The sequence below is a fragment of the Seriola lalandi genome, unplaced genomic scaffold (assembly GCF_002814215.2).
Source record: "Seriola lalandi dorsalis isolate HSWRI2012SDOR001 ecotype SW California unplaced genomic scaffold, Sedor1 jcf7180002054520, whole genome shotgun sequence".
Taxonomy (NCBI): Eukaryota; Metazoa; Chordata; class Actinopteri; order Carangiformes; family Carangidae; genus Seriola; species Seriola lalandi.
The window spans coordinates 241,860-266,377 of record NW_019525073.1 but is presented as its reverse complement, the minus strand read 5'-3'; the positions used below and the strand labels follow the sequence as shown (position 1 = coordinate 266,377).

The 24,518-nt window shown below is 40.3% G+C and overlaps 1 protein-coding gene across 4 annotated transcripts in view; it reads right to left on the bottom strand.

Annotated features, from left to right (window-relative positions):
* The window catches only part of ephb2b (eph receptor B2b), a 115,933-nt gene extending 91,522 nt beyond the window's left edge, over positions 1 to 24,411 (bottom strand). For all 4 annotated transcript variants that reach the window (XM_023414042.2, XM_087175992.1, XM_087175991.1 and 1 more), the window contains exon 1: positions 24,280 to 24,411. In XM_023414042.2, the coding sequence (XP_023269810.1) occupies positions 24,280 to 24,331 (52 nt within the window). In that variant the 5' untranslated portion in view covers positions 24,332 to 24,411. The remainder of the gene's footprint in view (positions 1 to 24,279) is intronic.
* Between the last annotated feature and the right edge of the window lie 107 nt (positions 24,412 to 24,518).

The window sequence follows — 24,518 nt, the reverse complement described above, 5'->3', positions numbered from 1 at the left end:
TTCATGAAAATTTGCACATTGCTTGGTCTGCAGCGTCACAGCCTGTCCCTGCTGCTCTAACATGGACAAAATGTTTTCAAGAGGAGCCCTCCGGAAAACTTGAAAGCATCCCTGCATTCTGTCCTTTCTCTCACTCCTTCCCTCTCCCCTCTTTTGATTTGCAATAGCACAAAGGCAGTCAAAATGCAAAAATGCTTGACCATTCCACAGGCGTCCTCCCTCTGCATAAACTTCTCGGTTGCCCCTTTGTCCGATTAATACCTTCATGTCTTTCAGGCTCGCCTCCATCCCCCCAACACACCCCCAGCCCCAACCCCACATCGCCATCCCAGACAAGCCTTAGTCCTCATTATACACAGCTTCCACTCTAGTTCCCAAGATTAGGCAAATGAGCTCCCAAGCGCAGTCTATAGACAGCACCGGACAACACTCCCTTTTCAAAATCAATCCTGACATTCACCAAAAAATAAGACGCAGTTTTTAAGCACTATTTTACTTTTTTATACAATCTAAAATTTTAGTTTGACAGGATATGAGCTGTAATGATGGCAAGTGGCTATGAAAATATTGTTGGTTTTTTTCATTTACATTTCAGATTCACAATGATTCATTCAGAATGAGCATTCCTATCAATAACAATAGCGCATTCTTGAGCAGTGGGGCAAATCTCTTCACAGAGCTCCAAATGAACCCTCTTGAACGAAACACATCACATGCAATGCAAACATAATTCACCTTCAATTGAATCACTTCCTGTCACTTAAAAAAAAAAAAAAAAAAAAAAAAAAAAAAAAAAAAAGTAGCGTGCAGTAATACATTACTGCTCACTTATTCCTCAATGAACTCCAGCACTTACTGTAGGAAAAAAAAAAACAGTAGTTTGGAAGAAGATTACACACAGAGACAGGAAAGTTTTTTTTCCCCCACTGTTGACCTATTAACAATTTCATGCTATGAAAAAGGCTGTACTTAAAGTGAGTGTAGCTCATGCATAAAATTGTCTGAAACATTAGAGTAACTAAATTACCATGGGTCATAATAAAGTGGTCACTTGGATCCAGTTTTAGTGGCCCTTCTTTGAGGAGTGTATTCTCTTTCATGCCAATGTATACCCATACTAATCAATGCAAATGTAGGTTTTTGTTAACCCTCTCATGATATATTTTATAATACCAATAGAACACTGTAAAAAAATAAAAAAAAAAAAATTCTAACTGAACAAGAGTCAAAAGAAAAAAAAAAAAAGAAGATGATATGATTGACCATATTGTAAATTGTGAGTTCATTTACTGTGGTGTAGGTTGTAAGCATACCATTTTCAATTTACTTAGCACAATAAATACATTTGCCGAGAAAAGTACAATCTTTCCTTATCAAATAATGAAATCACATATTCGGGAGTCCCATATCCCAGCTTCGACTATATCCCAGCTATGTGTATTTTTCCATCAAACATCTACACAACACAGTTACAGGAGGACACAGTACGGTATTGAGCCTCAGAGTGATGTGAAACTAATAATAGCGTCCCAACTCCTGCAGCTCTCTGGGTCACTCAACCGTCTTAACCTTCTTCCACCTTTCATTCCCACCGGTCATGACAAGAGGGACTGGGGTCAGCTGAGGAAAAGGTTAAAGGTCAGAACCCAAACCAGTGTACGCCACGTCATCCGATTCGATTCAGATTCATTGGGGCTCACCTTTCAATTTGAAATCTATGAACAAATTAAAATTGATTTAATAAGTGTCGACCAGTTTTATTTTTGCAAGTGTGTTTCTGTCTTGTGGGATGAGAGGTTGCTACTTGCCTCCAGAGCTGTATTGTTCACATTAGTGCTGAACACTACCTGTCATTCATTTCAAATGACTAGTTATGTTGGTTTTATGAAAAAAAAAAAAAGCCTGACCACAATGTCCATAAAAGCAGCATATTTTACCAGTCATGTCAGATTCCTTCTTTGGGAGATTATCAAATCATAAATGCATTCAAACGCTTTCCTTCATTGAAGATTGAAGAGTACGCATACATTTTTCCATAGCATTTCCTTCCACAGCATTACAGTTAACATTTATACTTGAATGCATGTATTGTCTTTCTAAGTGTATCATCATAGTTTAGCAGAGAAAACTACAATTTGATGATGACTTGACTTTGGTATTTATGAACCCATTCAGATTCAAGGTTGAGTTTTTCTCCTACTCATACACATAATTGGACACGGAAATTTTGCCTCTGACTGGATACAAAGAAAAACTTAGAAAGAATTAGAATTATGTCCTTCATCCTTCTTCATTCAGTCCCACAGGAAACACTGGCCATCTGATCAAATAAGTTTTCACTGCCAATGACTTAGATCTAAAGGACAAGACAATAGATCACTAACTGACATCTATGCACTCCAGAATGTCAAAGTCAGCAGTAAACGCCTAAAAACGCAGTGCTGAAGTTGATAAAACAACTCTCTCCATCTTCTTGGCATTAACCTTGATGCATATTCCCTCTCTCTCTCCTACACACCAGGAGGACCACAGAGAATTGTTGTTAACCCAGACAGTACTCGCTCCTTGACACTTGCTCCCAATTTATACTGCTTGTGTGAGCTAATCTGTAGAAAAAGGGGGAAAAAACTCAGTGTAATGGCAACATGAACATTACTTTTCTAGAGGCGTACACAAAGGAGAAATGCTTGGGAAAGTAAGGATGGGATGTGTGCAAGTTGTCCAATAAATCCCTAGCTCTAGCTGCATTTGTTTGGTTTATGTTTGTCTGGTTTCATCCTTGTGGACTAAGACGTGACATATAGTTGGCAGGTAAATCTTTACTAAAATCCGCTTCACTACTGCTTAATGCAGGAAGATATTGCAGCCCTTTCAAACTTGGAGAGAAGTGTGAATCCTAAGCAGGCAGCCAAGATAATAACAATTCATCATACATAGCTATTGGTCCGATCTGAGCTGGACGACGGCCAAAACAGCACTTTCAAGAGAGAAAAGACACCTTTGCCTTTTAAAGGAGCCATAAATCCCATTGATTGGAGTTAAATGCTTTCATTCTGTGGATACTGGCTATTACACCAAGCAGCGTGTAAAAGAGGGGGAGAGATCATTCAGAAACAGCAAGGTACTCAACTAATGTTCATTTTAGATGAAGTCAATATTAGACCAAATGTGTAGAACAGTACTGCAGGTCAGATGTTTTAGAAACCTCTGGAAACATGACTGTGCATATTTTCAGTGAGCCGCAGGTATCTTGGGGAAACTGATGGTCAAAACCAAGCCTCAAACATGTCGTCACCTTTGCTCTCGCTGGTCATACTTGTGGTACAGTTAGTCCAATCTACTCACTGTGTATTTGACATGTACTGTAGGGAGACACTAATCCTTCCAAAGTACACCTTGCATCATATTTACAGTGAGAGAAAGCAAATGTCAGCATGTTGCACCATGAGCGCCATCCCTGTTCTTACATCTGCACCCTGCACAGTGTTAGAGGAAGAACAAAGAAAGAGACAGAGAAAGTTGCAACCAGGGTTCTTTTACGGGAGGGAAACAGTATTTCTTGGCTGGACCACTGAGGCTATTTTTAGCATGGGCTCATTGCAAGGACTCCACCACAGCTTTAACCTGAAATATGTCTTTTTTTGCAAAACCTTGACACAGAGACTCATCAAATCCTTGATTGCAATGGCATTACTGTCAGAAAACGCTGCCAGTCATTAAGCTAACAGTGACATGTGGTACATAAGCTCTAAGCCCATCTATCAGGTCTGAATGAAGATAATAATTAACTTACCACTACCATCAAACTTTTAATTAGAATCACTTTAATTGTTAAGAGCAGAGAATGTGCAGGGATATTGCGACACAGATCCCAAGACATACCACCAGCTCCATACTACCCCCTCCTCAGGTCACTGAGAAGAGAGGGAGACAATATAGACGCTACTATTCACTACTATATCGACAAACATTGTGTTCAAATGGCCCAAGAAGCACTGCTGCCTTGCATTGATTGATGCTTCCATCAATGTGCTACCTCAACACACTTTAGAAAATGTACCTTTAGTTCCAAGCTGAATTGGAACGAATTCAAAACCTGGGAGTTCTCTGGGGTGTAGGTTGTCGTACCCATAGGCAGCCTGTTTATCGAGTGTGCCATTGAGCCGGATCAGCAACAACATGCTCTGAATAATACCTATTTATTTGCTGGTTCGCCTGTAACGTTTGTTTACCAATCACACTTGAGTGGGATCAGAGCTCTGCTTCCCACGGGTCTCTCTCTGGGTCTTTATTTCGCAATAAAGACACAAAATGAAATCAAGGACCTTGAATTTATCAATTGCTTAAACCAGGGTGAATGAGCAATTATTCTATAAAAGCATGATTGCCTTCAATTGTTAAATGGATAACACAGCAATCCACATTCATTTCAGTCAGTCGATTTATGGCTGAATAAAAGGAGTGTTTTAGTAGAGTTGTGCTAGGAAGGGGGTATAATCAACAGTGCTACAGTGTGGAAGTAATCTCCACTGACATTTTATTTTGTTAGCGTGTATTTGATTTTAACTGCTATTCAGTACATATATGAAATTGTCTCATTTGTTACACAACGAGATCTTTGCATTTATGGTCAAGTAACACAAGACGTCCCTGATCTGATCGTTCACCTTTTGGAAAACAGGTTGGTTTGCCTCGCTTGAAGAGCTGCGTCGTAGATAATGAGATGGTCGGTCGACTATTTTCTTAGCTAGATAGCTGAATTGCTGTTTAGCTGGCTGAATGACTTGTTGATTAGCTGTCTGGGACAACAACAGTCTCAACAGAGCAGCCACTACAGATGATCTTGCCCATCCCTGAACAGCATGAAAGTCGGCACAAAGCCACCAGCTCTTACTAGAAAAAAAAAAGGAAAATACTGAGCCCCCTCTATGGATACTGTGGCTTACAGATTCAAATCTCTGCAGTAATCTGTACGTTTCTTTCAGAGAATCATAAACATGTCAGTCTAAGTGTGCATATCTGTTCCAAGAAGTGCATGATGTGAGGCAATGATTAAGCAGAGCTGGCCAAATCCCCCGCCGAGCTTCTTGTAGCTGACATGAAAGCAGCTCTGCACTGGAAAACAAGGGCAGAGTTCCTTATGTTAAGCCAGGCAGACGTGTCACTTACTGTATTAAAAAAAAAAAGAAGAACAAAAGGAAAAGAGAACAAAGAAAAGAGGAAAAATTATGGCGCTATATCTTCCCTTGTGGTTTCTGTGCTATTGCCGAGGGATATTACAACCCTCTGAATGCTAATATACCCCTTTTGTCTTTCTCTCCTGCCATCTATCCATCTATCTATCTATCTATCTATCTATCTATCTATCTATCTATCTATCTATCCATCCAGTGTGGAGCAGCAAAAAGTGGAGCAATTAAAAAACAAACCTTGCAAATAGTCTTACAGGCCAGATCCTCCTCAAGGGCTCAACAATGAAGCTACCCTCACAGTCCCTTGTTGCCCCTCTGGCCTAGCATGTAGCTACCCAACACACTTACTTTACTAAGGCAAATAAAAATGCAAAGCACCACTACTTGAATATTCTCCACTGAGGGTGCTGAATGTTTTAAACTTGCTCAGCTGTGTAATACATGTAGATAATCCGCTTACGTCTCCAAACTAATTGTAGGGAGAAGGAGATGATGTGCTGATCATGACAAAGTGTGATGAACCTACATATAAGCAATGCACACCCACATCTGCTTCTATTGTCCAAAAATGATCTGTGGCCTCACCCAGCTGAGCCCATCATCTCCTTGATGCTGGCCGCCATTAGGTAATAAAGGAAGCACACGCCTAACGACAGAAAATTACATGCTGACTCCTGAATTCTTAATGAGGAGATTAGGTATGATTTTCCTCGCTACAGTTCTTGTACCAAACTTCATCATGTCTGTATAATATATTGCTCTGACTCCATCCTGCCAAGCCTGGCTTCAATAATCAGCACATTAAAAACTGCTGCTGACAAGGAAAAGGCAGTTGGTTACAGTCAATTCTGGATCTTGCAGTCCAACAAAAATATGTGATTATTGTTTGCAGTAAGTCTCTCAGCAATTCCAGACCTGAGTCAAGTACATGCAATCTGCTTGAGTCTACTGGCCAGGGAGCTAAAAGGAACTAATGACTCATGCTCTACTGATAGATCTGCTCCCTGTGTGTTTTAAGGAGGACAAGGGAGGGCTTTAAGAGTTAACCCTTCACTATCACCAGATAGATCCGACCAAGATGGAGGACAACAGGGAGCGTGTCACGGCAGGTTAATTCACTCAGGGAACAAGCGTGTTTACCAGCTCGGTTATCTACATACTGAAGCATATGCTGCTCTCACGAGCGAGAGATCCTCTGTGCAGATGGTCTTCTTCGAGAATCACATCCGACTCTTACTCAGCCGTGTAAACTCCGGTTGGCATTGTCTAAGGGGCTGTAAAGCCACACATAAGTAGGGGACAGAAATTAGCAACAGCATCACTACGATTTGCATTGACTGAATTAAAAAAAAATAATCAAAAAGGATCACCAAGAGAGACTTACATTAAAGTCTAGGGTAATTTTATGCAGGGTTAATATATAGAATGATAAAATGAAATAATTCTCAAATTATATTTTCATTTTATTTGTACTTAAAGAATAATTTTCATTCTACTAAATAATTGCCCAGCCCTGTTTCTCACCTTCTGATTTGAATAGCAGAAACCAGCCCACTGCAAAATGAATAATCAACCTTGAATGTGATTGGTATATAATTCAGTAAAAAACATTATACGAGGGAGAAATAAACATGGGGAGATGGTGACAAAAGGAACTTCAACTGAATCAGTCCATCAGTATAAAAGGAGATGAAAAAAGAGGGAGTGGAAGATGGAAAAAAAAAATACTAGATGATGGGGGTGCTATTTTCTGTCTGAATGTTGATCACAACATGTGAGTCTGGCTGTATGTTGAATACCGTGAATGGCAAAAAGTCACATCCTTTATTGCACTTCCTCTTGAGTGATAACAGCCTGGCTGACAACAGGAAAATAATGTCAAAGAAAAAATACAAAATAACCTTGGCTGCAACAGAATTAGATTGACCGTTTGCTATGAGTGATTTGATTTCAACAGATAAACATGAAGCCGTTTTTTAAGCATGTGCATGGACAAATCAATTCAAATTGAAAGTAGCAGAAAAAAGAAAAGCTGATAATTCAAACAGGGATCTTCGACTGTATGTAGCTGAGATTGTATGAATGAACTCTCACTGACTATTCATCCACTTTGCAAGAGGCTTTTTGGCTGAATCAAACAGCCGCTATAAGAAGTCTGCCAAAGGCCCGGCTCTCATTTGAAACTGATTATAGAGCGAAAAAAGCCTGTTATCTTTAAGTGTTCTCCAGAAACGAGAGCTCATATCCTCTGCAGTGCTGTCTGAGAGCTGGACGCTGAGGTTAAAACACTGTCTAGCCAGAGTGTTAAGAGTTTTAATTGCAACTGGGTGATTAGGGCTCAATGCAAAACTTGATTAATGTCATCTACACTCTTTTTAGTGTTTAATCATCATTTGCTTTTCCCACCTACTGTGTATGTTGTCTGAGAAAAGATTTGACATTTTAGAGAGGGGTGCTTCAAGGGCATTGACAACTATCAATTTCCCTGAATTTTACATAAAGTGTTCTCTCTCTCCAAAAGGCACCTGGTGGTGTTTTTAACACGCAGCATGTAACTACAGTTATTTTGCATCACACTTTACAAGAGTTGCGGTTCTCTTGTGTAAATTAACTTTATTATTCTCTCTTCTACCACAACAAAATTGACTTAAATCTGAAAATTACATTCCACAGAAATGTATCTCAGGTAGCTCTTTTTCAAGTCCACTTGTTACATATTTAGCCATGATTCGCAAAGAGCAAATTCCCCAATGGACTTCCATGACGGCGCCAACCATGGTGGAAATATGTGATGCAGCTGCAAAGGCTCGATATAATGGATGTCTGTTCACCAAACCCAACAACACTTTGCGTCTGACACAACCTTGCACCTTCTCCAGACTACATCCCAAAGGAGCAATTCACTGTGTCAGAGCTGTTGAGTACCTCCACCACCCACACACCCACCCTCTCTACAGCTTCCCAGCCTCTCCCACATTCACACTGCTGAACTCAAACAAGTTAGTGAAAAACACATTACTAGAAAAACCGGTTGGGTTAAATGAACAAGGATTGCTTTTCTTTCCTATTTCCATTGAGATGCCCTTGAGCAAGAAACAGATCCCCTACTGCTCCAGAGAAGCGGCACAACTCCATCAGTGCAAGTTCCCAGTGAAAGAGCTTGAAATGCCTCAGTGTTTGCACAGTACATAAAGTCTTCACATCACGTATGATTTTGGTTGGAACTGAGAGCTGAGCAGGGATCTGGGCTGTGGCTGCAGTGGGAGGAACAGAGATAGAGCTGAGGAGGAAGGTCGGGACAACACTGGGACTAAAGCCAGACAGAGAGGAATGGGGCTTGGGAGGGATGTGGTTAGGACAGAGCTGAGGCCAACTAAGGCTGAGGAAACAGCAAGAAATAAATATTCTTAAGTTATTTATCTATGTCTTTAGCACTTTTTTAGTGAAAGCACATGCGATAATTGCTTTTTCAGTGTAGTTTCCAACTTAGATTCATTCCTTTTGGGAATTTCCCCTGAAAAATACAGAAGAAAAAAATGAAGAGCCCATTTATTTAATACCCCTAGATTACAGAAACTATAAATAAGGCTTTAATGGAAGATAATTAAATTATGTCAGAGCTGATTTGTCAAGAGGAACACTTAATTTTTAAGACAAAATGTCTAACTACAATGGACATTTTTGCCTGGATAGAAAGTTGCCTTGAGAGAGACGAAAAGCGACAAAGAAGTTTTGTGCTGAGGAGCTTCTTATGGAGGAAGATAAAAGAAAGACGGACAGCTGCAGCCTATAGTGAGAGCTCCATAAATAATCCACATCTGCAGCAAAAGAGTCAAGTGTGACATTATTCATCAATTAATGTTTGCATCTATAGAAGTCCCCTGGCTCGGCCAATAAGGTGTCTTTAGATATCAGATTCAGTTCAATGATAAAGAGCTTCTCCACGTAGTATGTCGGGTTGAATGACGGTTTCAGACAGCCCATTAACCACTTCAATTAGACCTGCTGGTTCTCACCTCCTCCTCACTCCATGTGAAACGGACTTGACCCTTCCTCTGTGCAGCTGTACACGGCGTCTGACACACGCTCAAGTGAGGAAAAAAAACAAAAAAAAAAAAACAGCACCATTCACCGCACACATCTGGTGCTGCCCGCCTGACGCCTTGAAAAAAAAAAGAAAAAAGAAAAAAAACCCCAGCACATATGTTTCTTTATGGCCACAAGCACAATCATGTCTCTCCTGACAACCTAGCAAAAGGCTCTTAAATCATTTGGCACTGGTGAAGTCCTAATCCAGAGACAGAGTGACAGGTAATGTATTTCAACGAAGTGGTCCGTTTCCATTCAGGCTCTTAGGCTGTTAAAGTTTCACATTAGCACGGGGATGACAGGTGGCGGACGGTCAGAGAAAAATAGTGAGGGTGAAGCAGTTTCTACGGAACCACCCTGCAGCAGGACAAAGGAGGTAAAGATGGCAGCAAATGTGGTGTTTTGAAATGGGGAATGCAAGGCTGTAAGAGTGAGCTGTTGAGAAGTGCCCTCCAGCTACCTAACATGAGTGTAAGCGACAATGAGTGAGAGTTTAGCACACTTCTTTTGTCAGCTGAAGGATTAGGTGCTGTGAATTGGTAGTCCCAGTGCCTCGCCCCAATTGAAAGGCAAAAACCTTGAGAATTACTGTTTCCTTTTGCTTTGTTAGCGCTGAAGTAATCACTTTTCTGAAATGTTCTGATTCCAACGTGCTTAAATGATCGGTTGATGAATAACTGAAACTAACTGGACTACTTTATCAAAAGCGGAAGTGCAGTAAAAACATCAGTACCAAGGATGTCACAGTCGACGCCAAAATTCTGAGAATCAAACTTGGAGAGAAAAAGAAGGCAGGCACAGTACAACAATAACAACAACATGTGGAATGACGATGGCAAGTGCGGGCGCAGCAACAGGTCCGCTGTGATCTGCGGGGAAAAAAACAACAACAAAAAAAAAAAAAAAACATGACAAGACTGGTGTATGGAGATATTTTGAGGTTGACGGGTATCATCAGGGACAAGTCATAGACAACCAACAGCCAGTACGCAGCTGGTGTCACAGAGCATTTAGCGTGAAAGAAGGAAAAACCTCAAACTTATCTAAGCATCTAAAAAACCGGCTTCTGGATCTAATCTACCTTGTTTAAACTAACATGGCGACAGATCATAACGTGAGCTGAGTGCCCACAACATGAGCAGACGACTACCATAACTATCAAAATATAACGCTGACTACATGGAGGTGTGTGCATGTGTGTGTGTGTTTGTGCTCACGTGTGTGTCATACTATGTGTGCAGCAGATTATGTTGTTTTCTGCTGTACTGAATTTCGTATCGAGAAACATGGAATTTCATCAGTATTGGCACCGAGCACATCATTTGTGGTGTCATGACATCAGAACATATCTGTTTACAAATGTCAAGTGTCCTAGTGCGTGGAGGGCTTCCTGGACTGTTACATCAAAGCATTAGCTCTCTCTCGTAGGCAATATACAGGTATATTCAAACGACCTGGCTACTTACTCATGGTTACTAATTTCAAACTGATTAATGTACTCCAACTAATGTGTCATTATATTCATCTGTATTGTGGTTGGAGCGCACTGAAACATTAAAAACAGCATATTTACTGTAGTTCGAGGTGTTTGCTATTCGTAAAATGTTTATTGGGTTTGTCAGGTTACACCTGCCTGGTTTGCAATTCAAATGCCATCTAATTTCATCATTTCAGTAAATAAAACTTTTGCGTTCGTGTTGCATTGTCTATCGTTGACATTTTCAACTCTGCAAACATTTTTGTCATCATTTCAGTGGTTTACATGGATTTCAGGATTTCAGCTTTGAAAGCCAGTAATTATAAAATGTTTCTTCCACTGACAGTTTGTAGTTCTAATCTTTTGACAGTCAAAGCAGATCCACCCTGTGCTGTGGAGAGCTATCCCAGTCAACTTCAGGAATTATGTTAACAGAAATTTCAACTTGGTTTCCAGCAGTTAAGAAGACAGTTAAGAAGCTGCCAGGTGCAATAATTTTTACTCAACAAAGCTAAACTTCTGGCTCTTCAAAACACCTGCCTCAGGCCATAATATGAACAAGAGTAAGATGTCTGTAAATCTGTCAAAGAATCAAAACAGGGGAGAGAACAAACACAACCACAAAAGTGAACAGCAAACTGAACATGCTTTTTTTAATGTGACAGCATGTTTGTCTGTCAGTATGTACCAATACTGTGATAAGAGACACAAGGGTGAAAGTATGACGACAAAAATATTAGCTGAAAGGCCATCTTTGCCCTGACCTTGTGTTCACACCTCCTCACAACTAATCCAGCTTCAGGCCTCTGGTTTCCATGTTAATGCCATAATTCCAAAAAAGCCTGACGGCCCGACCCTGCAGGTGTTGAGTTTGAAGTAGTGTAGACAGAAGTGTTCGTACATTTGTGTGTGTGTGTGTGTGTGTGTGTGTGTGTGTGTGACAGAGAGAGAAAGTGCGAGACATCCACAAAAGAATTGGAGAGACAGAAAATGAGCATGCTAGTATCTGTGAAATACAGATTAGTATATGCTCATGCCAAAAATCTGTCTGTAAGGAGGAAAACTACTAAACACTATTATGGGTCTCAATTTCTATTTCTCCAAAATAGGACATATTACTGTAGGCACTAAGATCAAAGGAAAATCATTTTTTGCGTAATGTGCTGTTTTACCGGTTCTCATGCTGGGAAGAAAAGTTAAGTCACATAACAAAATGACCCAAAGCCTTTCCATTTTGCTCAGTGTGGCAAAATGAGGCTAAGTCAAAACAACAATTGCCTTTCTCTTTGTGTTAAAACTGTTGAATTCAGTGTGCCCAAGGGACTTCTGGAGCAAGGTTTTAAATTATCTCCATGTATTCCTATTAACTGGCAGCGTGAATATATTGAGCCACGGATCGGGGACGTGAACATGTGTGTGAGGTTTTGTGTCGGCAGAGTCAGGAGAGGTCCAATCTATTCCATCACTCAGCGCCGTTGCAGGAACCAGAGAGCCCGGATACACACCCCTGCCAGAGCGTCACACAGACGAGGACAGACGGCTAATCCCAAACATGCTTTTTCAATAACTGCGACAGGCAGGCTTCCCGACAGCAGCCCCGTCAACTCGCACAGGCGCTACATGTATGTAGTGTGCCCGCCCGACCACTACAAAGTGTCAAACCATTTCTGAGGGAAAGCAGATTGCAGAGTGCTCAGAAGAGGTGCAATCAGGCCTGGGGGCGGGACCGCAGTGAGCACAGCGTGTGAGTAACTGTACCTGGTTTTAGGGTTCCCTCCCTGCTGAGGCTACCCATGCCACAAATGTATGTGTTCCCTTATGGTACTGTATGGCACTTTGAACAAAAAGCCACGCCACAAAATGACATGTGTTTGATATCTACGTTAATGTGATATCTACGTTAATTTACGAAAGTTGTGTTTCTGCACATGTAACGGTTTAAAGGTTTTTGCACCGTCAAATAGCTGTTATGTTGTATAAACCAACAACGTAGTGGCAAAACGGAAACAGATTTCCCTACTGATAAATTGAAAAACCGAAGCACTTCCAAAACTTTAGTTTTCTAAGCTACATCACAGACTTGAAACAATTAGTTGATTAATGGACAGGTCGAGCGTCAAAAAAAAAAAAAAGCAACTATTTTGATAATCATTAATCATTTTCCAAACAGAAATGCCAGACATTCCCTTGTTCCAGCTTCTCAAATGAGTAAACTATCGTTGAGTTTTGGACTGTTAAATCATAATTTCTTTTCTATTTTCCGACATGTTACAGACAAAATAACAGATTGATTAATCAGGACAAAAGCTGCAAAATTAATCAATAATGGAAAATCGTTACTTGAAGCCCTGTTATACAACATATACAGAAGACAGAATAAGTGATTTAAACAGTCCACCAATACCAAAGCTGTGGCAGTTGGTTTTATCTGAGAGTGCTCACAACTTGACTGCTACTTTATCTGCTGCTTCTTGGTAATAAACTACAATGAAACATTGACCAAATAAAGTAAAGCCTCAATTTATTTAACTTCCTCAGCTGAGCACTTGGAAAAGCTAAGGCTAAAAATAGGTCAGAAACATGATGGATTGCTTGTGTATATAGTGGGAGTGTGAAACACAAGACAATCTGCGGTGCCTTTATTGACGTCCATGCCTACTTGTATTATCTGCAGATGAAAAACCTATTTGGGCTGTATGAATAATAATATTCTACATGTTTAACCCTATCATATGACATTCATTTCATTTAATGGTCTCAGCTGGATGTCTGTATTGATTTCACAGGCACAGCAGGTCTCTTGAGATATTCTATGGATTTTCCAGCTGCCCTCCCAAATGATCCATTGTGATTTCTACCCGAAAAGGCCCTGCCAGAGGAAAGCATGGAAAACAGTCATCATTTCGACGTCTTCTTATATACCTGGCTCCCGTTTTGTAAGTCACGTTACCTCATGGCTGTATTGTGATTCCAGACATTGTTTTATTGACCCCAGAGGACGTGTATTGGTCTTTCTTTGGCAGCTGTAGATCTGTGGGCATGTGTTTTAGAGATAGTGTTTCCTGCTGGAAATCTTTAACAGGGTTTGAAATTAGAATAAAAATAACAATGACTTGTTAGTTGGAACAAGAGGGGGGACAAGATGTTATTGCATTAACAGGAGCTCTTACATGTGTGAGTGTGGCAAATGCTGCTGATTGCTCCCCTCACTGAATCCACTTTCAGACAAGTGATTATGTAAATTCATGTAAGCTTTCTCTGCCCAAATGGTGCATTTATCACCGGCTTTGCTGCATATGAAACGACTACAATGAAGTGTCAATTGATAGGGCTCCATAAACACAATCAGAAGGGTCTGATCTTTGCTGAGTCTAAATTATTGATTTCGGAGCTGTGAGTCGAGGTAGACTGATGAGAGTGGTATGAGGTCAGTGAAAAAAAAAAAAAAAAAAAAGCTAGGTCCTGCCTTTCCTCAATTACAATTATGACTCTGAAATTAAATAAATCCTCACAATAAAGCCACAGTAAGGTTCACTGTGTGCTCCACCTGCCACCCCCTGGTAGGCAGAAATCTATCACTTGCTTACCGTTACAATAACACTGTTGATTCTTGTTGGTCACTTTGGTCACCTCTTAAAATGTTTCGCTTAATGAATTGGTTGACTGGAACATTTGAATTCACAATATCCTCGACATAGGCATTTGATCCATTTTAAAAAAGGAAAACAGAGTGTGCCCATCTGTCATAACATGCCCACTTCTCAATACACTGTTCATGTCAGCATGCAGTATTACGTATCAAAGGGTTACACAGTACATGCAGTGTATGGCACACATGAAGAATCCCATTAAGAACACACCACACTCTGAAATATATAATTGTTGTATCTTCACCAGCTCCCAGTAGATCCCTCCTGCAAAGTCAAAATGAAATTACAGCCTTGCTGTTGACAATTAGCCATTGTGGCCTTGCAGTCCTCTGTAATTGGACTACAGACAATTAAGCACTAAGAAGTGTGTTTACCCTGCTGTTGTGATGACCCTTGCCTTTGAGATTCCTCACCTCTGAACCCTCCATCCTGAACTTCCTGTCTTTTTGACAGGATATCAGACTCACTGCAGCTTCATCAGAACGAACCATGCAGCAATGGCTGTTATATGCCATGAACGCATATTTAATTTATTCACTTATTTTAATGAGTTTTTTTCAAGTTCTAGGGTCTCCCACTGTAGGGTTTACAAGGTTTTGATTGAATGTGATTTCTAAATTAATCTGTGAAAACACACAATGAGCTTCAGCTCTCTGAAACCCGACAAGTCGCAGCCAAAGGCCAAATCACTTAATTGCCTTGTGAGAATTCCCTATTCTCTAAGCTAATGCAATCACTTGTGAATAGAAACCAACTATCACACTTTAGGACACAAAAAGTCATTCTCTCCCTTTCCATCCCTCCCTCTGCTTTTTAAATGTCATACCCTGTTTAATCTATTGAATTTATTCATAAAGCATCTTAAATGGGAGATAAAAAAAGTTTACCTTTAAGTTTCAGTTATCATGCCTGACATATTTCTAACATCTTCGTTTCCCCCAAAAATGAACATTTTATTTCACTGGATAAAGAGTAGTGACCGTCCAGATCATAAAATATGAAAATAAGACTTTAAAAAGTCATTTCTTTGATGACGATGATGAAGTACTACAAAACATATGAAAGCCAACATAAGGCTTATCTTAAACTCGTCTGTACATAAGCGTAAGAAGATAATCCTAAGAGAGAAGCTTGATCTATCTCTGTTATGGCTGCTGGAACTGACTGGGTCACCAACACAAGACAACAGTCATCAGTTATAGAAGAGCAGAGCCTGACTGCGCGTCCCACTAATCAAATAAAACACGTCTGTCTACTGGCAGCAGCTCGGCTGGGGTGCTCACTCTGTCCGAGTGAGCCAGATAGACCTGTTCGGGTTTGACAGCGGGAGACTGGGCTTTTTGTCCGATGCGTCTGCGTGTTGGCTGAGCTGAGATACAGCTAGCCAGCGAGAGCCAGAGGGGAAAAGAGGAAAGACAACGAATGTGTTAGTGGCTCTTTGTAGCGAGAGATGATGATGTACACCGCACTGAGCACATAACTACCGGCAAAACCAGAAATCGGCCAGTGCTGGCGCAGACTAAGAAGGTAGTTTCCACTGAAGGGGGGGGGGGGGGGGGGGGGCGAGTCCTGCTGTTGATATTAGCTATGGTGGACAGACGGTGTGGGCCAGAGAGAGAGAACAGGAACGGGGGAGACATAGATGGAAAAAAAACAAAAGGCAGATGTCACGTGGGTCCAGAGTCGCTGATAGATGTGATGTGCAGCGTGGCGCAAAGGCAATGGTTCAGGTAGAAAAGGCTTCCCTTTGTGATGCAGATGACAACGCAATCAGCCCCGCTTTGTTTCGGCCGATGGGCTCTGCTCCCGGGGACATTGAGAGCCAGACACTAATCCGGTGGGTTTGTGTTCTCCGGGCGCACTCATAAAGGCAGTGTCACAGTACCTGGGGTGTGTGTGGATGGGGCTCTCTGAAACGAGGTCTGACCTCTCTCAGGGTACACTCTCCCTCCTCCTCCTCCTCCTCCTTCTGTCTCTCTTTCTCCCTGCGTCCTAGCTCAGTAGCTGGCTTTGCTGGGTTGAATATTATAAGCGCCATATTGTTAATTTGTATGACTCAACGCTCGCATGAAAGATGTGACAGGAAACGGGGTCACATTGATCAGTTTATCTCCGCTCTTCGATCAAACTCAGCTATCATTTTCAGACTTATGAGCAACAATTTTAATGCCTGGATAAAAAGAGGAAATGTACATTGACAAAGACATAAAATACACTGATTCCACATAACTGTTGATACTCCTGTCAAATTAAGCAGACTACGCAACGAATTCATCCTGCGAATTAGGCCTGGCTGTTGCGGGACAATGTTGATTGTGAGTGCTCACACGTTTCCTGTTATGAATAATGTCTGGAAATACATTCCACTGTCCCCTAATGATTTCTATTCCCGACGGGTTGGGATGAATCAGGCTCTCCCTAATAAATATGACTTACCAAGAGACTGCACATTGCCAATTAACATGTGCTAATTAAGATAGCAGGATATAAGAACATCCTTGATCTAGATTCCTGTGTGAAATATCAGAGAGGTTACATGGAGGTAAAGCAAGTTTCTTTCATCACTATGCATTTATCCAAAATAGCCTCTTCTAGTTGCAAGAAAACACCATATCCAAACTTTATTGAATCAAACTTTATTTCCACACAGTTTGTAGCACAAACTCTAATTTAGTGGCAGAGTTAAATTCCCTGAATTAATTTAAAGCGTCTGCCTGCAAACTTGATTGGGTGCTACACATAACTGACACTTTCTGTAATGATGTGAAGAAAAGAGCAACCCGCTCTCCGACGCAGACTTAAATCTTTGTCCCTTCTTAAACTGTTAGGATTAGCAGCACTATATTTTTCATTCTAACACTGTTATAATAGCCTTAGTCATACTCTTTCACTTTCTGACCACATTGTTTTCCCAACAACATACTGAAACAATTATAGCCCTCCAATCAAAGGGCACACCTATCCTTAAAGCACTGCAAGAAAAACAAATCTCTAGACCCATAATTCACCTGATCCTCACTAAATAATACATCTCTGCATAATGCCTCTTTTGACCTTTCATAGCACACAGTATCTATAGTGTTATATAAGAACCTAGTTAAATATAAATTATACATAGTAGCATGGTTTGAAAATGATATACTACTTTCTGAACAGAGCTTGGGTTGTGCATGAGAAAACCTCCTGTTTGGAACTGATCGATATAAACTTCTGCCACAGGGATAGAAAACATTCATTCCAGCAGAGTTATTTAATAGTCAATTTGTGTATTTTTCTGGCACTGGTAATTAATTTAAAAATTAAAATCCACTTATTAGACACTTTAAGAAAAATAAATCAAATCCAGTTATGTGCAACCTACGCATGCATGAATATGGTTCCAACCCTAATATTGACTGAAAGTGGGTGGGCACAGCTTTTTCATCTTTACATGTTTAAGATTTGATGAGATAGATGAAGATCTTCTGCCAGACTGGAACATGTACGTACTTGTGACAGACTTTCAGACTGTTGTGAACCTATAACAATTTCTGTGGCCATGCAAGTATAAACTGCATTTCTCAAATGACAATTTCCTATCACGTTGCTAGTAGCTAATACAGTATAATGAATTGATAAGCTACAGGCTTCTATTTGATTAACTGATGAGTGAAACAAATAAATTATACACAAGTACACCATTTTGGCATCTAAGTACAGTGTGACTCATCTCCACTCCAGGGCCTGTGCATTTATCTATCATATACTTCCAAAAGCTATTAACTTTTTAGCACAACATCTAATTGTAAGAAACACATTACAGCACATACTGTATGAATGCACAATGCTTCACAGCAAAAATAATCAGGGTTAATTTAAGACTGAGTGTGCTTTAAATCAAAACCATGCAAGCGTCTAACTCATTAGGGTTGGGTGATACAAGGAATACATCAGAAATTACTCTGGCTGAACCCAGAGCTGCGGTTGTTTTTCCATTTTTTGTTTTTTCATTTAGTCCTTTTTCCTTATGCCACCTTCTTGGAGGTTAAAATGCATGTACGGAGTCTAATGCACGTCATATTTACTTTTCAGCCTGATGTTGTATATTGAAAGACTTGAAACACCTGTTGACTTGAAAATATTTTCATTTTCTAACGGCATCAAGTAGCAGTCACATCTGACCAGCAGCTCTCTATAGAATATTGGCCTGATTACAACATACAGAAAATTTTAATTTAACTTTTTAAAGTAGATAAAAATACAAAAAGTGGGAAAAAGTCAGTTTTATAGTATATGAAGATCACTGATGTAAAAAACACAAGGTTTATTGCAAGTATGGCTTACTGAAAAGAGCATTGCAAGCACACTGTATACACCTCTATAGTAATATTAAGTATTAAGCCAGTAAGTAGTCTGTGGGGGCTGTGCAGTGTGATTCAGTTGAATTTTGGCTTGGCTTCTGAAGTTGTAATTTAGTAGGTCATATTGTGTTTTTAAATGTAAAATATAGTACTACCCAGTGTGGTAGTTAAATTCAGAACTCAAGTAAGCTGATCCTTAGACGCTTCCACTCTTAACTCTGTGGTACAGTCATGGCAGTGAAGGCAAGCAAACATGACTCAAATATGATACACGAGCCGAGCTTGTAGATCTGTGGGAGTTGTGCTGCAGCAACAGCCAGAACCAAAGTCATCTGCTGAGTAGATGTGCAGAATTTTCAGGTGTACAATGGGACATTGTAACAGTATCCCACGTCGGTGTGCTGTATCAGCCTACATGCAGTAAACAAACTGGTTGTGTTGCCATCCACACACTGACAATGCCACTCATAAGATTTCCAGTTTGGTCAGTATGTTATTGTTTGCACTTTGCTCTATTGAAGTGTAATAGTGTCAAGAATGAAGAGCAGCACACTCTAAAACTACCAACACAGCCTGTTTATTGATGTCCTAACATTCTTAACCACAACTGAATTTCATAAACTTCAGTTCCTTCATCAAATATGTTCCACAAACAAAAATGCCATTCTAGCATGACGTCTAGAGGGCAAATATGTGTGGATTGGAGCAGTTCAAGGCAGAAGAGAATGAGGAGCTGGCTCATGACAGTGAACCGCAGCAGTCCGAGTCAAACAGCTGAAAGTACGGAAACAGTGTCAAACAGTCCATCATGTCTTGAAGTGAATCCTTAGTTAAATTAGTTGAACCAACTGCAGCCAGGAGCAACATGCGCAACTATTTTGCTTGGAGAGCAAGCGAGCCAAAAACCTACGACATTGAAATCCCCTGTGTGAAGGTTTTAACAAACCCGCCTTGAAGGAAACATCCTCCAATATTTTTCTTCCTGTTTAACTTCAACATAATAAACTGTATATACATTACAGTAAATTCCAACCACTAGCAATGTGAGCAAGGTCTACGGGTTATACTGTACAATAGCCTTAAGGAAGCAAAGCAGCTCCCTACCGATGTCAGTAACCTTATGCCGTGCAGAGAGCATTACATTTTTCTTAAGCAAAGCAGTGATACTCCTTCCTTGATCTCACCCTAAAGGTAGCCATAGATGTCTCTGAAATGTGACACCCCCCTTCAAGTGAAACAACTGGTACCAGCACTAATTGAAATTTTGCATGCAAAGTGACAATGCCTGGGCCCTCGGCAGCATGGATTAGGGCTTGAATAGAGAGAGATTCTTTGTGAAAGCCTACTGTGGCGGTTGGCGTGCAGGCCAGCTCCCTGCATCTGCTCATTGGGTGGACTGAGAAAACACTGGATTGTATACGGTCGCTCATTTTACCTTTATCTAATCCCATTTCTGAGCCCGCCTCCGTCTATCTTTTGTTACTCTTCCACAAAACATAATGCTTCCATGTTACACTCACATGTCTATGCCTTACAAAACAATTCCGGTCAAAAACAGCCAATGAATTTGCATATGAAAGCATCTTTACCAAACTTGGCAGGATTCTATAAACATTAACAATCATATGGTGCCTTGAGCTGTCAGGCTGCCTTAAATTGTGCAAGAAAATGGTACAGAATAGGTTACGCAAGATACACATGTAATATACATGTAATTTAGTATTTTAAAACAAACAAAAAAAAAAACTGAAAAATTTAAAACATCAATTCGGTCAGTGTGTGCCAACTTTCAAATGAGTGAGCTCTAGTGCTCAACCGAGCGCTGAAGGAATGCAGTGCATATTGAAATGCAATCAAATCTGCTAGACATTTTTTAAAGGCTCCATGCTGTGATCTCATTCTACCCCACTTCACCATCCTCTACAGTGGTTTCTGTCCTATTATGTTTCCTTCAAAGAAAAAGAGAGAGAAAACGTTGTATCGAAGTGATCTATCATCCTGCTGACCCCAACAACAACTTACATACAAGTCTGGAGGAGGCTGCTATTGCATCATAGCAACACCAATCATCCCAGAAAACATTTGCTGTGTTTGCACAGCACAAACTGTAATACCACAACAGAAGAGGGGGGGCACAACTCAGAAAAGCCAAATGATCCGTCTAGTAAATTTCATCCCCTCGGAACAATACAGGCTACTACGATTTTATAGCCGGGATGAATCTGAGAATTTCCACTCAACAAAATTATATGAGTGCTATTGTTAGTATGGCTGTCATCTGAGCACTGATGACAATGAATGGGTAAACTAATGAAGGGATAAATCCACAGTGTGTTTTCATAGACATGTTTGACATAGCTAAGCTAATTTCCTTGGCAGTATACCTCCATTAATTTTCGAAAAGAGCCTGTCTGTTCCTGTTAACCGAACCAATAAGACGTGGCATCAATGGCAGCTTACATTAACACTAATCAACAATTTAGATTTGTTTCACATTCCACAGGGTAAATGAAATGCCTCTGAAAACCAGTCGAATGCCACTAATGAATGGATGCCATTTATACTTGTCCAACATGGCTATAACGAGAGAGAGCAGACGTAGTGGAATAAGCTAAAAAGAGATAATATGCTGAAGGAAAAGGTCACAGGCCAAAGTCAAACATTAGCATTAGGCCAATTTACAGTGCTTCCGACTTTACATGGGTTTCAGTGTTCACACACTATTTATGACATGGTTACTCAGGCACAGCCAAGACTTTCTTAAGTTTGGCCTCCGTTTTAATCCTCTAATCCGCTCCAGTATAGTCCCTGTCTGATTCATTGATTATTGGTATAATAAGTAGCCCTTTCATATATTTGCCCTCCAGAAACAGGTTCAGGAACTCTCGGGAAAGTAGCAGTTATGATTTCATGAATACCCCACTCATTTTATACCCAAAATTTTTTTGTCACAGTACATATAAATATACATTTTCGGCGATCAACGACTTATCAAATTCAATGGTAAAGTATTAGTTGGTACACATCTAGTAATAACGTTCGTCGGTAAGAAACAGAAGTCTGCAAAAATGTCACTCTATATTAAACAAAAACAACAATAGCCCCAGTACAAAATGTGTCAAAACGATCCACTGAAGGGTCCTTTTCTGATGCATGCTGGGATGTGGGTGGTTTCTTTTTTTTTTTTTTTTTTTTTTTTTTAACGGATTAGAGCTGCAGTGACCTCTTTTTCAACTCTTCATTTCTCATACGTAAGCCATCCTTGCAACTTCATTGGACAGTCGGCTAGGGTGATTCACAGGGTAATATGGAGGGGGGCTGTATCGAGTTGGCGACGGGACTAGCTTGGTTTCCGAATTAAAAAGTGAAGCAGCACGGGCCCGAAAGGTACTGCAACGTGTACCATGTCACGTATCGCGTTTGCAGCGTAAAATTTAAATATCAACAGCGCCTTTCTCTTTCAAGCAATAGGTGTATTTCAAAGCACTGAAATAACTATTTGAGGAGCTGCGCCAAGTGGCATTTGAGGCACTGTGTGCTCTCAGCTTACAGATACGTTTCACAGTAGATTTTACATGTAGACAAACTGTAACCATGGCCATGTTTGCATTTTAGAGAGAGAGAGAAAACAAGGGGAAGTGAAATACTGTGTAGTGTGAATCTGTTGTTATCTTTGGCATTTTTCACATCCTGTGGTTCCCCTGTTCTTGGACAGAACAGCTAGGATAAAAATCAAAAATAAATAACCATTGTAAAAGCAATCATCATTGCAGTAATTAAAAGAAAACAAATCATACTGAATATTAAATGGGTTGACGATATGCAGTAGTACATATTTTTACAGAATATATTTTGCATAAATCATCTATACGTTCAACGTATATTAATACTAAATATATTATTCACAAAACGAAGATGCGGGACAGGACCATGAAAACAAACTTTAATATATTCCAATAAAAAAGACAATTCATGAATTGCATGAAATGTGTGCTATAAATGGTTCCGTGTATTTGTATGGTGCGGTTTTACTGCAAAAACTGGATTGCATATCTAATTTCCTAAAATAATAATGTTGTCGCGGTACGGTGTCTAGTGATAATATCTTAAATAAAAGAAACTATAGCACAAATTTTAAAGTGATGACACAAATTTTAAAGCTGCCACGAGTAATGTAATGTAGGCCTTGAAGACTGATTTTCGACGTCTCTCTTTGTACATCTTGGATATGTTGAAACCATAAACAGAGGCAGTCAGCAGTAGTCTGCATAAATACGCATGACATTTATCAAGGTCTGTGCCAGTCCTACATGGGCCCTGACAGGTCCTTCAACATTTCTATACAAATCTGGTGTGTTATTTTACATGTAGACTACAAATGGTTTTACTTCAAACAGGCAACTAAGTATTTATTCTTGTGCTTCTTTTGTTGTTGTTGTTTCATCCTGTGGTTACATTCGGTTGAGTTTTTCCTTAGTTTCTGGGCTCCACCTGTAATTATGAGGTTTAGTTAAACTGACCAGAGGAAGAAGACATGTTTGTTTTCTGACAGCATCCTCAAAATAGCCTGAATAAATGTATGACTGGGTTGACACATTCTTCAATGTGGCGAATGTCTCCTGTCCTGTCACAGGGAAAACTGTCAGTCCATGCACACAAAATCACCTGCAAATTATACTATGATGTACAGACTGAACACCTCTAAATTAAAGGGAACAATGACAATTTGCTTTTATAATCTCCAAATAATTTTATGAAAATTAAAGGGCAAATATCGCAATCATATCGCTATGAGTAGCCTACAAGAGATCTTATTGAATAGAAAACTGTAGCAACAAGTATGGAGAGACCACTATACGTTTAGCCTACTTGTCAGTATCACAAACATACCGCTGTAAACACGTTACAGAAATTATTTTCACCATTCAACCTGTTTCATTGTACATTGAGCCACGCTGCCTGCTACCCATTACTGCTTAGCCAAGCTCCGCGTCCATATAACTGCATAACGACCAAACAGTGCCTTTTATAAGTTAAACTAAAGGATGTTCTGCATGTATGTTTGCATATATAGCCTCTGATACGGGTTTAAGAAAAGCGCCCTTGTTTGTTTTCACGTTTTTTATCACCAACTGTTTGACAACTGTGACACACCTCCACACAGGATGCGACCTACCTGATTAAGATTTAACAGTTTCTAACATGCTGTAGCTAGCCGTGCAACACAAAAGCCCCTTAAATTAATCCGCAATTAACGCTATTAACAGCATCCGTTTACCTGCTGAGATGCGGGAGCATGTTTTTGTGTCCCACCATCAACGCGTGCCTGCTGTTTTGCGCTAACTCTAAGCTACATTTAAGCACCGAAAGCGCCATGGTGTAACACAGGAGCAGGTATTGAAGGAAAACTGATTTATTTTCCGTCAGTCTTTTAATTAGAAAGCGCAAACCGTCCATCATGCGCTTTGTCTCAAACTCAAAGCCGGCAAGAGGATGCGGCTGTAACCGTTGGGATGAAAACATTAGCTTACCTTCAACTGCTATTACGGCCGGTATGGTCCATAATATCCATAGAATATCCATTATTGGTCACTTAAAGGGCCCAGACATTCAAATAAAATACGTCCCAAAAGCCATTGACAGCGAAGGCAGAGAAGGGACAGGCGGTCCTTCACCTCCAGTAGAGCGATCCCAGACAGGAGAGAAAACGAACTCAAATCTGAACCAAGTTTGGGCGAAACCAAAAAAACCACAGACAGAGGGGAGCACC